The 15,097-nt window shown below is 41.2% G+C and overlaps 1 protein-coding gene across 2 annotated transcripts in view; it reads left to right on the forward strand.

Moving 5' to 3' along the window:
- Positions 1–15,097, forward strand: part of C2CD2 (C2 calcium dependent domain containing 2) — a 54,099-nt gene that overhangs the window by 20,045 nt on the left and 18,957 nt on the right. For both annotated transcript variants that reach the window (XR_012670044.1, XM_048865980.2), the window contains exons 5-10: positions 1,860–1,985; positions 2,313–2,433; positions 5,683–5,791; positions 9,155–9,216; positions 12,050–12,177; positions 12,889–13,060. Coding sequence is in view for 1 of the 2 variants with exons in the window: in XM_048865980.2 (XP_048721937.1) it covers positions 1,860–1,985; positions 2,313–2,433; positions 5,683–5,791; positions 9,155–9,216; positions 12,050–12,177; positions 12,889–13,060 (718 nt within the window). In the remaining variant the exon portion in view is untranslated. The remainder of the gene's footprint in view (positions 1–1,859; positions 1,986–2,312; positions 2,434–5,682; positions 5,792–9,154; positions 9,217–12,049; positions 12,178–12,888; positions 13,061–15,097) is intronic.

The raw sequence follows: 15,097 nt of genomic DNA on the forward strand, positions 1-15,097 counted from the left end.
TAGAGGCTAACAAATTTATTTGAGCATAAGCTTTCGTGAGCTACAGCTCACTTCATCGGATGCATCTAAATTTGTTAGTCTCTAAGGTGCCACAAGTCCTCCTTTTCTTTTTGCGGATACAGACTAACACGGCTGCTACTCTGAAACCTGTACATCTTCAGAGTGTGGCATCATAAAGCGGGTAGTGAAACAAGATTTATATACATTGCAGATTGGGATTGTTCAAACACACCTAATACTACCCCTCCACAAGTTAGTCCCTTCTTGACCACTGACTTTAAATTTATTAGGCCTGTGGTGAAGATTTGGTTGTCACTTGCTCCAGCGCAGGAATATCGCATTAACTTGTGCTAGTTCTAAAACACAGTGTAGGTTTGCAAAATGAAGTGGTCAGTCCTGTGATATGCTGAGCATTCTTGGCTCTCATCAAAGTTGTTGAGAGCTGATGGAGCTCAATCAGAATGTTTCAGGAGACGCTCATCATCTGCCAGGATTAGGCCTTTCATCCCCATTGTGATGATCATCTTGAGTTGTGCTAGTGAGTTGTTGGGATATTTCTGCCAGGAATGCAGCTAAATAACTTGGCTTCTGCAACAGGACCTGGTTAATATCCATTTTTTGGTCTCTATCTTGTTGCCAGAGAATGTGAGTCCTCCGATTGCGTACAAAATGGCTGTGCATTCCCACCTGACCACAGCACACATCAAGATACTATTTCCATCTTACTGTAAGAATCAGGAGACATGAATGTTTCATATAAGACTCCGTAAATTGGCTCCATTCCTTTAAAAGTTATGGTCTGTAACAGTATAATCTTTCTAAATGAGATGTCAGTTTGAGACACTCCTCTATATATTTTCATCTGTAGGTATTCTCTGTCATGTAGGTCTATGCAGTGTCTCCATCTCTGTACATTAAAAATTGAACCTCTTCTAGATTCTCCCTGGACCACTTCCAGTGCTCTTGAATTTCCTAATTGCTGTCTGTGTGCAATAATTTAATTAAATATCCTCTCAATTCCAACTGTTGAAGAAAACTGAAGCATAGAATAGCATGCTGCCACTGATTGATTATAGCTAAAAGTAAACCTCCTTTATCAGATCACTGGCAAGCAAACAGTTACTGCATTGATGCGCTTTATAAGTAACTTTAAAGCTACCATGTATAAGCAAAATTTTGCAATGCATTTTGATGCCTGTAATATAAAAGACAGAGCATAAATGAATGCTGCAATGAACTATAAATATCTGGAAAGCATTTCTTGGATGGCAAGAGGGGATGGGAATGATAGCTTAAGTTTCCTGACTGGAGCTACATGAACATTCATACAGAACTATTTTAGGCATGGTTGAGGTTTGGGCTTAAGGAATACCATAATGATCATTGTGTGCTGAATGGAAGTTACCAAATTTCAGCTAGTTGAAGTCAGCATATTCCATAGAAGTCAAAGGTGCTAGACTGATGATCTGACCTGCTGTCTCTATGTACTGAATTGCTATCCTGGTGTTGCCGAGGTGGTAAAAGAGCTTTAACAGCATAACAAATATGTATGAAATCATGACACAGGTTCTTTTTGAGGTGAGTAATGACTCTACTCTTTCCATTTCTCTTTCAGAACCGCATGATATTGTAATGCGTATATTGTGAATGTGGGTTTTTTGTTTTTAATAACTAAGATCAAGTGACTATTTGTCTGACATTTCCGTATGTCTGGCTATTGGCGCTAGACCTGCTGTCATTCTTACATTTGCTTTATGACATAGTGGTAGACTGTACAGTCAGCTGTCCAGTGAATTTCTGCATTAATGTTTATTCTCCTGATTAATTAGAAGCATGATTCTTTTTTTCTCTCCTACTAGGGCCAGATGGCTGAGACATGTGCAATATCTGAGCCGTTCAGAGATGTTTTCCAGAATCTAATTAGTTTAGTTTCACCATCTGTAATCTTGAGTACAAAACCTACAGATGTAATAAAGGAGGTACAGGTAAGTCTTGAATGCATTTAAATCATTTTTTCAACCTGCTTTCTGTTAATATTAATATGTCTGGTTAGAGGACACTCATGATCCCGTGAATGAACTGCAAGGCTAATAATGTGCTATTTGATCAGAAACCATAGGGAAACACTTTAAAATACATAGCCTCGGGTACAGGAGGATTTGACCTTAGAATTCCTAGGTGACTACTTTGTTGCTAATGCTGCCCTGTAATTTTGAATATCAAATGACTTTTACCATGTTGATCTGTGTGAGCATACAATGTATTCCATATTTTATATAGATGATTCCTTATGTCTTGTTTCCTTTTCACAGAATATACAAAACATAAGAACTCTCCCCCAGGGCACCAGCCCTCCGAAACCTCCCAGGGTTCATGAGCTAAAACTGCTAGTGAAGAACATTGTAGCCACACTGACTGATCACAGTGCTGCAGGTAAAACAAAAGCTAAAGCCGACAGATATTCTGCTTCAAAGCTGTAAGGAGGGTGACTCTAAACCTGTAGTGGTCATACTTTCAGACACAACAAAATACAATGAATGGATCAGATAACTCCTCCTTCTGATCTGCTGCCTCTGTGGCGCTGGTGGGCCTTCTTCCTCTCTGTCCTCTCCACTTCCAAGAACCTGTAGGTGGGGTGGAATAACTGATTTATTTTAATTTGAATAATTAAAAGACTCATGCACAAAGCTAGGTGTCCTGGCATGTAATACTGTAACAAAACAAAACCCCAGAAGCACTACTTAATTATTCCAAAAAGTAATCCTGCCAAGCTCCTTTCCATCCTGCCATTATTGTTGGAAGCGGACCCTCAGCCCTCCCCCAAAACCCCATGGAGCAGATTCCTTTGCAGCTTGCCCAGGTCACCAGTTTTGGGCTATTTCAAACCAAGAGGGGTTATGCACTGTGCACATCATGACACTCTCGTTCTACGCCCCCAGAAAACTACGGTCAATAAACTGGTTTGTAGCACTGCTAGGTACCATGAAGCACCTTGCAATTAAGGGGGGCGAGGCGTTCTAAGGCAGCAGAAGATGAAGTCATTGATAAGATGGCTATAATGGAGTTGCACTGCCAAGGAGCAGAGGGCTCTGCTGCCAGTGTGAAGGCATAGGATTTCTCTAGAGATGGCCCTGTCCTTTGGCAAGAGATGCACAGTCCTCAGGGTGGTGTGGGAAGAGGCAGACATAGAATACAGTACACTGGTTGTGTTCAGTTCTGTGTGTATGTGAGGTGGGGGTGATCATTCTGTTAGGGGCGTTGAGGGAACTCTAAAGGAAACCTCCTTAGAGTCCTTTTTCCTCAGTCAGGGCCCCTCACCTGCAAGTCTGTTGGTGGGAAGGGGTTGGATATGGCCCAATATGAATTGTTATGTCCAGAGATTTCCAAGAAAGTATGGTCTGAAACGTCACATTTGGGGGAGAGGAGAGGCAACAAAAGGAAGTAAAACTCCTTGAAATACCCTTGTTGTACTGTCACTTCTTAATACAACTTTCCACTTTAAATCATTTGGAAGCTCTGCTTAACAACGGATGACTCAACATAAGCCCTCTGAACATAGGTGTTCTAATCCAACTCACGGTATTTTCTATCTGGTTGAATATTACTTGGTATGACACTGGTTTAGCTGTGCTCTGAGTAATTTGTTAACACTAGAACCTTCCATGAGACGTTTATTGAGGGCAGGGATACTTTATTGAAGAAAGATCTACTTTTTTCCAAAAAAACAGTCATTGGGGCACATGGAGCGTGAAGCCAAGCAGGAGGTCACTGCCCACTAAAGCAAGTTGTGCTGCTTATGTTTGGGGCGTAGGCTTTCGACCTGTCTTTCAAGCGTCTAAGCTTCTTCATGATCAAGCCCGCCTGCTTCATTGCTCCAGGCCTAGAACACCAACTAAACTTTTCAGAAGTGGGGGAGGTTTAGGTTGGATATTAGGAAAAACTTTTTCACTAGGAGGGTGGTGAAGCACTGGAATGGATTACCTAGGGAGGTGGTGGAATCTCCTTCCTTAGAGGTTTTTAAGGTCAGGCTTGACAAAGCCCTGGCTGGGATGATTTAGTGGGGGATTGGACTAGACGACCTCCTGAGGTCCCTTCCAACCCTGATATGCTATGATTCTAAGTGTCTGATCAGTGACCTTTGGGTGCCTCAATTTTATGTGTGCCCAACTTGAGGCCTTTCAAAAGGGTGTTTGGTTTTTTTAATGTAGATTTTCCTCCCCTCCTCCCCCCAGTATGGGTGATAGGAACTTTCTGAAAATCTTTTAACATGCCTCAGTCTGAGCATCCAGAATTGCTAGTTACTTAACAAACAAACAGATGCCCCTTTTGAAGTGCTTCAGGTTGGGTGCAGTCTTGGTCTCTATGACTTTTGTAGTGTAAATAGGCCAGAATTCAACAGTCATTAAACCCTGTGCTTGGGTTTGGCTCGCTGCTGTGACTGGGGTGATTCCTTAGTACTGCCAGGCTTAGGGATTTTTTTTTTCTTAAGCGACAGTTATTGGATCATAGTTTGTTTTCGCCATTTGTGGGCAGGTCTAAGCTGAGTCTAACCGTGTTGTTGGAGCCCTCTGTAGCATGATTGATTAACCAGCATAGCTGGTTTCTTTGCCTATGTTTCTACATAGGCTAAAACATGAATTTTTAACCTGTCCATAATAGGGTTTTGCCACATTAATATGCCTGTATGAGTTTGTATAGTGAGTTCTAGCTGGTAAATAACCAATGTTTACAATTATTTTGCTAGTAGGCTCTATATGTGTTTTTATGTAGGTCTTTTGTGTGTATGGGGTTCAGGTAACACACATCTTAGATTGATCTAATATAGCAAATTTTGTGTGTGTGTAATTTTTTTTATATATATATATATATAACTTTGTCTATTTCTGTGCACAAACCTCAGTGCAGATTTGTATATGTTCTTGCCTGTTGTCCTTCTCCAGAGCCCCAAATATGAAAAATAGTGACTTCTGACATTGTAAAATTTACTCTCTTTTTTTTAATGTGGTTTTTAGAAGCTATAAATAATACCAACTGTTCCTACTTGGAATAATAGTAAAATTATTCACTTTTTTTACCTTCAACTTGTTAGTACACATGTCTGCATTAGTAGAGCAATGCTCTTGAATGGCATGATCTCTGTAAAAATAGCAGTCTGTAAATCCATTGTTCATTAACAATATAGCGGTCAATATCTGTTACCACAAGAAATAGTAGTTCCTCAAGAAACAGCTAGATAAACAATCACTAAGGACTTCAAATATTTATCCAATTTTTGTTTTAAGTGACTTGAAACCATGTAGCTGTTCCCATAACTTCTCTTGATAACTACATTTCCTATCGTTATTACCCTCCTCCTCTCTCTAGCTCTTGTGATTTTGTTACACTGACACTCATAGCTCTTGGTCTTTAATTTAAAGACCAAGGTCTTTGGGCCCTGGATTGTTTTTCAGTATGTTTATACAGCACATAGGGCAACGATGCCCCAGTCTTGACCGGATACTAATGTAGTACAAACAAAAAGGGGTAGGAGGAAGGAATAATGCTAGCGTGTGGGGTGGCTTTTTTTTTTTTCCCCTCAGTGGCCTAAGCAAAAAGGTGTCTCCTATTTCTCTTGAGAAAATACACTTATTGATGATTTGAAGTCAACAGTTGGATATTTGTTCCTTTCCTTTCCCAATACAGGCAGCATAAATCCAGTGTGTATAACTCAGTTGAATGATCCTCTGCAGAAATTTTCCAGCTCTGTAGCCAAAAATGGCACTAACCTCTCTTGGAAAGAGGATTTCATCTTGTAAGTAACCACCCACATAACATTTTCTATTAAATGTTTTTACAGTCTCAATTTATATAAGATGTTGGAAGAGGAACTGTGTTTTGAACGTATCCTATTGTGATTTGACACTGGCAGGGCATAACTGTGGTTTTTAAAGCAATTTTCTGGTACTGAGTTATAGCAAGTGTTAACATGGATTTCAGTCGTTTTTACTTTTAATTGAGGATTGCTGGGCCTGGGATTGGGGAAGTATATATGTGTAGTTTCTCACAGAAATGGATGGCGGCATGTAATTAAGGGCATGCCTACACCACAATCTTAAGTCGACCTATGTTAGGTCAGCTTACAGCAATCACAGTAATTACTGTGGTGGCTGATGTCCACCCTACCCTCCTATTGTCAGTGGTTTGCGTCCTCGCTATGAGTGCTTCCGCCTACTGAAGAGGGGTAGTGTGGGCGTTCTGAGAGCCAGGGCTCGCAGCTCCACGCAGCTCCCTGCTGGGAGCTCAGCTGCTCCCTGCTCCCACCTGGGAGTGAGGGGATGCCACATGGGGCTTCTCACCTCTGGAAAGGAGACCCATGCCCTGAGTCCGGTCAGTTGCCGTGCTCCCAGTGGGGATCCTGGGCAGCAGCCTAAGCCAGGCACCTGGGTGACAGCCCAGCTTGGAGCAGAGACCTGGCAGCAGGACTGGGGAGCTGGCTTTCCTGTCAATTCACAGTTCCAGCTGAGCTGTGAAATTGACAAGACAGCCGACGTAAGGCACATGGTGTCTACACAGACACTGTGTCGCCCTAACTACGCTGACATAATTCCACCTCCAAGGTGTAGGACAGGGGTAGGCAACCTATGGTACGCGTGCCAAAGGCGGCACCCGAGCTGATTTTTCAGTGGCACTCATACTGTCCGGGTCCTGGCCACCGGTCTGGGGCCTCTGCATTTTAATTTAATTTTAAATGAAGCTTCTTAAACGTTTTAGAAACCTTCTTTACTTTACATACAACAATAGTTTAATTATATATTATAGACATAGAAAGAGACCTTCTAAAAACGTTGAAATGTATTACTGGCACGCGTAGCCTTAAATGAGAGTGAATAAATGAAGACTCGGCACACCACTTCCGAAAGGCTGCCGACCCCTGGTGTAGGACTTATTATACTGGTGTAGTAGAGCACGTGCATCAGCGGGAGCAAGACTGTAATGGAAACACTGACATAAGCTGCCTTATGTCAGCCGAACTATGTAGTGCAGACCAAGGCTTAGCCTTTAAAAGGGCATCTGGTATAGTTATATTGTAAGTGCAGGTCACAGACTGATGTGCTGTGGAGTGGGAATGGAAAAAGAGAATACAGACAGTTTGGATAAAGCTGCTATCTGACAGTACCCTGACACAGCAGCTGCTTAGGTGATCACTATCCGCTTCAGTGCTTAGGAGGAAGCCACTGATGGGGCCAGAGGCTTCTTACTTTACTGGCTAAAAGGAAGGGAGGAGGCAGAAGCAGGTTGTCCTAATAAGTGAGGAAAAGAGGTGCTGCTGTGTGTACTGTGCTGTAGGCCACAGACTAGACACTCTGCCAGGACGATGTGATTCTTTGCCACCCCATTGCTGGAATGAGCATGATGCAACTCATTTGCATTAGTAATAGAAATAAACCAGCTGGATTGAGATATTTCAAGATGAAAGATGCTAAGTGCTTTACCAACTTCATATACTGTATTTGCAGATGGCTTCAGCCATCTGTTAGTGGAACAGAATATCTGTTCCACGCTGCACAGCAGCCGCTACCCTATGTTTTAGGATAGGAAGTGGAAAGAGTATTCTTCTACAGCTGAAAGTGCAGGGGGAGTTCAGGTGAGTGGGATGACTATTTTAACTGAAATTTGGCCATTACACCACAGTTATGGTATGCTTTCCATGGTGATGGGTGCTCTAGATGTGCCTAAGGTAGATAAGTTTGCAAAGTCCTATGAGATCTTTAACAATAAGTAGTCAGGATTTGGTCTATGTCTGCACTGCACACCTTACAGCGGCTCAGTTGTGCCCTACAGCAGTGCCACTGTAAGGTACGCAGTGTAGCCGCTCTTCGTCAGCAGGAGGGAGCTCTCCCGCCGACAAAATAAAACCACCCCCTGCAAGGTGGTTTATTTTCACACCCCTGACCGACAAAAGTTTTACCGACTAAAGTGCTAGTGTAGACCTAGCCTTGGTTGTACATCTTCCCTCACCTCCAAAAGAAAACACTTTCAGGACCACTGTCCCTAGCAGCAGGCTGGGGCATTGGCTCAATAGGAAGAGTACCACCTACTGAATTGTCAACACCGCTGCCCTTCCTGCTGCGCCCTGTGTCTTCCTTGGAAGTCTCCTGCGGCTCAACGCTGAGAAAGTTCCCACCTGAATAGAAGCATAGTGTTAAAACATGTTTCCAATATTAAAGTTCTCCATTGAACTCTTATACCTATTGCAGAAGGAATAGTATAAAGTTTAGAGGAAATGGCACAATATCCATATGCTTTAACAGCCTAGTTGATAGATTTGGATGTGGTGTTTTTGTTTGTCTTTTTTTGTCTATTGCATCAAGCACCATAGGTTGTACCAAAGCAGTTGCGTCTAATGATTCGTGTTGGTCATGTCATGTAGCAAGTGGTTCTTTACTCTTATCCTCTTACAGTGTCCCTTCAATCTAACTTTGTGCCAAAATACTGTAACATGGATCCTTTTTAGAGAAAATACCAGGGGGAAGCACCAATGATTTTTAAATCGGGAAGTTTCACAGTCAGTGGTCAGATATCTATGCCAGAAAACTATTTATTTAATATTTACCTCCTTTATTAAAATCTTACATTGGCAGGATGCACCTCCACTTTTAATAGACCACTGGATCTATTCCATTTTCAGACTTATGAATTTGGGAATGTTGTCTCAGCTGTACGCAGAAGGAATTGTTTCTCAGTCTTCTGGTAGAGAACAGACATGGAAAACTTCATCCTGAAAGGCAAAGTTTATAACCAACTGAAAAAAGGCACTCTTATAATGGAAATGTTTCAGCAATCCTAAATCTAGTGAGGAAGCTAGATGGATCCAAGGTTAGGCTCCACCCCAGCATTCCCTTCCCTCAAGTTAATTGAGTTCAAGAGGTGGCACACGTTTTCTCTCCAGTATTTGAAAGGGAGGGTGCTGTAAATGCTGTCTAACACTTTCCACTGGCTGAACAATAAAACTGCATTGTGTGGTGCAATCTGCAAATACAAGGTGTGAGACATAATAAAAGCCTTGTGTAAAGAGTAATTTTAAAATGAAGAGGTGAGAAACATTCCCAGTATAATAACTGGAGAAGGAATGAAAACTCTTTGAAGGCTTGACATCATTTTATTTATTCCACAGTGAATTAAATGCCAAATCAAAAGAGTTACAACTGCAGATCTTGGAAGATGGGAAATTGGATAGTAAGTACTGCAACTGAATTCTTTTGCATGGTCCACTCATGGGCGTTACTGAGATCTTGAAACAAATCCTCTCGTTTACACAGTTGAATAAGATCATTTAAGAAGCTGTCAGAAGTTGGTAGTTAATGTAGACCTGTTCTGTTGACTAACCTTGGTAGCCAGATCAGGTACGCTTCAATAACTCCAGGAACAAAGAAGGCTGATAGTCGCTGGGGAAAGAAAGTCCTAGAAAGAGGAGCCAGGAGTTTTGCTGGCTTGGACCATTTTAAAAAAAAAAAATTAATTCTGAAATTCTTCCTGGGTTGCCTTTTTTTTTTTTTTTAAATGTCTGTAAGCCCAGTTCTGCTTTAGGGCTTAGCTACTTAAATTAAAGATCAAAGGCTAACTCCAGTGGCAGTTTTAGATGACCTCCTGCTGCAAAGTGGGTATGGGTTTTTCACTGTTTTCTTCTGTCCCCAAACATTGACACGAGGGATGACATTGTGCAAATGCTTTTCCATATTCTTGGGTTTTGCTTTATTCTTTAACAAAGCCCTAAGGCAGGACTGAATGTACAAACCAGACTTGAGTCTGAGTGCTGTCTTGAGCTTGGCTGGTGTTTTTTATGGTTCCACCCTCTAATATTCTCTTGCCTTAGACTTCCCATGTTTAATGTTCCTGAATGGGCTTATGAGACCCACTTTCTGTTTGGCGGGTCAGCAGAACAGTGCTGCACTTCTACACAGAGTGCAAAAGTTTGACTGCTTACCATAGCCCAGAAACAAACTCTTCTGCCACTTGTGTATGGAACTGCTTAACAACTCTGAATAGTCTTGTGTTTATAAAACTTCAAATAAAACTTCTTGTACCAGAGAAAAGAAAAATACATCCATCGCTTCTGAGTGAATGAATAGAAAGAAATCCTGACTTCCTTTCTGCCCCAAACTGGCTGTTTCTAAGCACATAATCCCACTTATGTATAATCAAACTTTGACTATAGGGAATTGTAAACTACTATACCTGATTCTACCATCCCAGCTTAGAGTTCCTTATCCCTACTTACAAGAAAGGATGTTTCTGTTGCAGAGTAACTCTCTACTTGGTCAGGAGAAGAGCAGACTTTTTTTTTTCTGCCTCCTACCTATTAACTAAGCCCTTATCCAATATAACTTATGTATGCCATATTTAATAACTTAGAGTGCTATGTTAGTCACACAGAATGTGTTTTGAAATTCAAGGCTGGCAAAAAGGAATTACAAAACTATCATAAAACCATGCAAGGGTGAGTGAGTTTTGAATTTCATTACACTTCTGGTAATTGGGGCTGTTTTTAAAAGCTCTGTTGGGCCACAGATTTTTAAGTGGAAATAAGCCAGTTTTGGGGGAGAAATGGTTGTGTATCAGTAACTTTTTTTTTTTTTCTCAGCAAACAAATGTGAGGGGGAAAATAGCCATTGTGTCAAACATTTACAGAGATGTGGATGATGGAAATGAATGAAATGGCAAAAAAAATAAAAAAGTTTCACACCGCTCTAATGTAGAGCCATATTCTAATAACACCTCTCAGTAAGGGGGAAAAGTATGTATTATCACTTACCTACAAAAAATCTGTCCTGCCCGGGTGTCTTTAATAATGGTCTTTCAAGATGTCAACCACTACACATACCATACACCTTTAATGGCACATTTTTATTACTTTATTTGACTTGCTTAAGAGTCTAACAATAAATATAAAATAACAGACTTAAAATTTCTGAAAAAGTAATATTTAGTTGGATATGTGGTGGTGGTGGTTGTTAAATCTTAGTAAGAGGAATGTGGGAAATGCTGGCAGTCATCTAACTTAAATGTAGGTCCATCTATCGTAGAGTTTTATATTGCTGCCTTTTACCATGGCATCTGAGTGCCTTTCATGTAAAATAGATAACAACACTGACAAATAATGGCTCTCCCTTCTCACGGTGAACATTCTGCGTGGGCTGGGGCTTATTGGATAGAAGGGGTGTCAGTGTTGTGAGCGTCTTTTATAGTAGACTAATCTAAAAGGGCCTTTCTATGTCAGTTGAAGAAGCTAAGCTCTAGCACAATAGTAAGGAGAATCATAAATGCTTGTCGCTCTGAAATATGGAAATCCTGACTTCTTAATACTTAGTGGCGTGAAATCCTGACTCCATTGAAATCGGTGGCAAAACTCCCATTAACATGAAAGGGGATAAGATTTTGCGCATGGACCTGCATAACAAAGCTTTAGCATCGTGTTAATTTTGTTAACAATAGAATTCTTTAACATTAACTATAAGATATCAGAGAGAGAATCTAAACTTGCACTCTAAGACCCACAGAAGGAAGTACTCTTAGCTGGCTATGCCAATCCAAAATGAATCCAGGTAGCACCCTCTACGAAATACAAGACAAGGGCAATAGAGGAAAAAATGAAAGAATTCAGCTGGACTGTCTTTTGAACAGTTTAATCAGTGTTCAGAATCTCTAGAGGTTTGTTTATTTTTTTTTCCTCCACGTGTCCAGGATGCAGAGGAAAAGTTATTTTAAAAAAAGAAAAATAGCTGAACTATTTGTGATTAAGTATCTGCCTTCTTTTCTGTCAAGCAGTGTTATAACTATTATAAAAACCTAGCCTTCAAGAACTATAGATCCTTCAAAAATTTTCTCTGCAAATAATCCTGTCTCTTCATAAAGTAAATACCTTATTGTGCTGAAGAGATAATGTCTTGCAATGTTAGGTGCCTCAGCAGTTTGAAGTAGCAATGGCTTCTGCTTTGCGCCTTTTCAAAATAACTTCAAAGATATTAACAGCTCAGACAAGACCTTACTTTGTCACTTTCATTTATTTTAGGTTCTTTTTCAGCATGGGCAACTGTACCTTTAGACTTGTTCAGGAAACAGCCTTCTGGACAACAAAGCTTTGCACTGAAGAGCAGGTCCAACAGCCATAGCCCTGTGTTAGGATCGATCAATGCAGAGGTATCACATTCTTAGTTTATGGTTAAAAGAAAAGGAGTACTTGTGGCACCTTAGAGACTGCTCAATTTATTTGAGCATAAGCTTTTGTGAGCTACAGCTCACTTCATCGGATGCATACTGTGGAAAGTGTAGAAGATCTTTTTATATACACACAAAGCATGAAAAAATACCTCCTCCCACCCCACTCTCCTACTGGTAATAGCTTATCTAAAGTGATCACTCTCCTTACAATGTGTATGGTCAGATTGTCCATTTTAAGAATACAGGCCCAATACGCTGTTGCCTGCATGTTTTTTAACAATTTACAGAAGTGCCAACTGTGTGTTATGCTACGTAATCAAAATGGTAGTGTTGTGAACTCACTTTGTACTTGTGTAAGTGACTGCATAAGGTGCAGTCAAACAGTGAATCGTACCCTACCTACTTAAAGCAAAAGCTGTGACTGTTATGGGCAAAGCTTTAAGGAATAATTTGGGTCTTCTAAGGGCTTGTCTACATGAACACTTAGTTCGTGGCAAGCTGGGGTTTGTCTGCCCCACACTACCCTGGTGTATGCTTAAAGGTCTGTGGGTACCTTGCTAACATGCACTAACAACTCGTCAGTGTGCTTTGATCTAATCTGCTCTACAATTCCAGCTGCTGTTTCAAAGTGGTGTCTCTTTCCTTTCAAGGTGTAATTATTACTTTAATTACCAATTTTTCTCTTTCTAGTTCTCTTACGTGGAACCTAATGAGTCAAAATCCTGGCAAGTTCCTGCTCAGCTTCCTGCCACAAAAATAGAAAAGGAGTGCACTGTAATGCCTTGTGGGACTGTAGTCACTACTGTCACTGCTGTGAAAACCAAACCTCGACTCGAAGGGAAACCTTCTGCACTGAGCCCAGGTGAAGATATCAGTGAAACTTTAAAATGCAAATCCAAGATTGTTTGTTTTGTTTATTTGTTTGTGCTGGTTTTTAGTAGTATAGTTCCAATGGGGGACAGGGAAAGAAAAAAGAACATTGTGTAGATCTATTTAGGTGTGGGGGGCAGGGGTATTTTGGGTTTTTTGTTTTTGTTTTTAGTGTAGTCTTGGATAAAATATTTCTTTTGTGTGAAGCCAGATCCTGCCCCACTGAAGTCAATGAAAGTCTTGCCAATGACTTCAGTGGGAGCAGAATCAGCATCCTGGTAAGTAAAGTGAGAAATGATCATGATTTCCTTTGCTTGGTACTGTGAATGTTAGGTGTCTCTCTTTGGGGGGTGTGTGTGTGTGTGTGTGTGTTGAGTATTCCCTTTGAAAACATGAATCTCTGAGTGGGGTAGAGTAGATAGTATGATGCTGCTATTAATATATAAATCCATTGTATTTGGAGCGTTTCTTGCACCCTGTCAAGGTGATCATCTCTCCATCTGCCCTTGCAAAAAGATGGCACGTGATCCTCTACAATCACGCAACAAGCTGCTAAAGTAGGCGCTCTTATGACATGTCAGATTTTCTGTATAGAAAAGTTGAAAAAAAAAAATAGACCAAGTGCAAAAGACACAGGACAGAATTACCAGAGCAGAAATTGAAATTGTGGGGGTACCTTGCTTTAACATCCATAATGCTTTCTTGAAGCTCAGTGTAATTACTTTTGTTGTTGATCGTGGGGGAAGGGAATAAAATGTGGAGTCACCCACTTTTTTCCACCCAGTTTATCCCTCCCACATCCTCATATGCATACGTACCCACAAGAGAGGATATAAGTTAAATGATAATACCTATATGAAAGGTTTCAGAGTAGCAGCCGTGTTAGTCTGTATTCGCAAAAAGAAAAGGAGGACTTGTGGCACCTTAAAGACTCACAAAAGCTTATGCTCAAATAAATTGGTTAGCTACAGCTCACTTCATAGCTTTAAAACTATTAACTTCTGACTTCTTTATTTCTTGATCTGTTTATCTCCTCTGCCCCCAACTCTTTAGTATGGATTGGTGTTGTTCTAAGCTACCATTCACACCTGAAGGGGATCCTCCTTATTAAACAGTTTGATTACGTGGTGACGCTTCCCAGGGGTAACCTGAGGTTGAGAGGCACCTCGCTACCCCCTGCCTTTAGCATGAAGAAGCCTTGTCTGTGCCTGGCTGGGGTCAGCTTCCTAACTCTGCTGGCCACGGGCAACATAAGCCGTCCCCTCTAGGCCTCACAGGCACCGCTGGTACTCTGCTGATCAGGGATTGGACTGTGCCTATCGCTAAACCCACTGAGCATCTCCCTGGAGCGGCCAGCCCCTGGTCCACTGGTTGCTTGCAGTATGCACAAATCCGTTTCTCCCAAAAAAACAGTATATGCCATCTTACCACTTCCACCTCAGATCACCGCTCTGCCAAACACACAGCACTTAGGTTTATGCTGAGATCATATCTATCTAAGTTTATTTAACCAAGTATAGAGATTCAGGTAGTAGCAAAGAGAAGTATTATAAACAAATGATTACATATAAAATAGAATCATAACTCTCTCACTTTGGAGACGGGACTTATTTAACAAGATCCTCTCATGTCTAATAATAAAGTATTGCTCATCCAAAATCCGTGCAGCACTTTACAGCCAGACAGGCTTTGACTGACTCTTCTTTAATGAGACCTGTATGCTGTCAGTTTGCCGTCTACCTGAAGAATTTGGTGTGTTTTTTTTGCACTCCAAGGGCTTGTGTTCCTGTACAGTGCTCATGCAGCTGCGCCACTGTAACGCTTTAACGAAGATGCTACTACACCGCTTGGAGAGCGTCTCCTGTCAGTGGAGTTAATCCACCTCCCTGCGCAGCAGTAGCTGTGTCCGCAGGAGAAGCTCTCCTGTCAGCCTAGCACTGTCTGCATGAAGAGTTAGGTTGATATAACTATATCGCTCAGGGGAGTGGATTCTTCCCGCTTCTGAGTGAGATAGTTGTACCGATGCAGG

Source organism: Caretta caretta, chromosome 1 (assembly GCF_965140235.1).
Source record: "Caretta caretta isolate rCarCar2 chromosome 1, rCarCar1.hap1, whole genome shotgun sequence".
Classification (NCBI taxonomy): Eukaryota; Metazoa; Chordata; order Testudines; family Cheloniidae; genus Caretta; species Caretta caretta.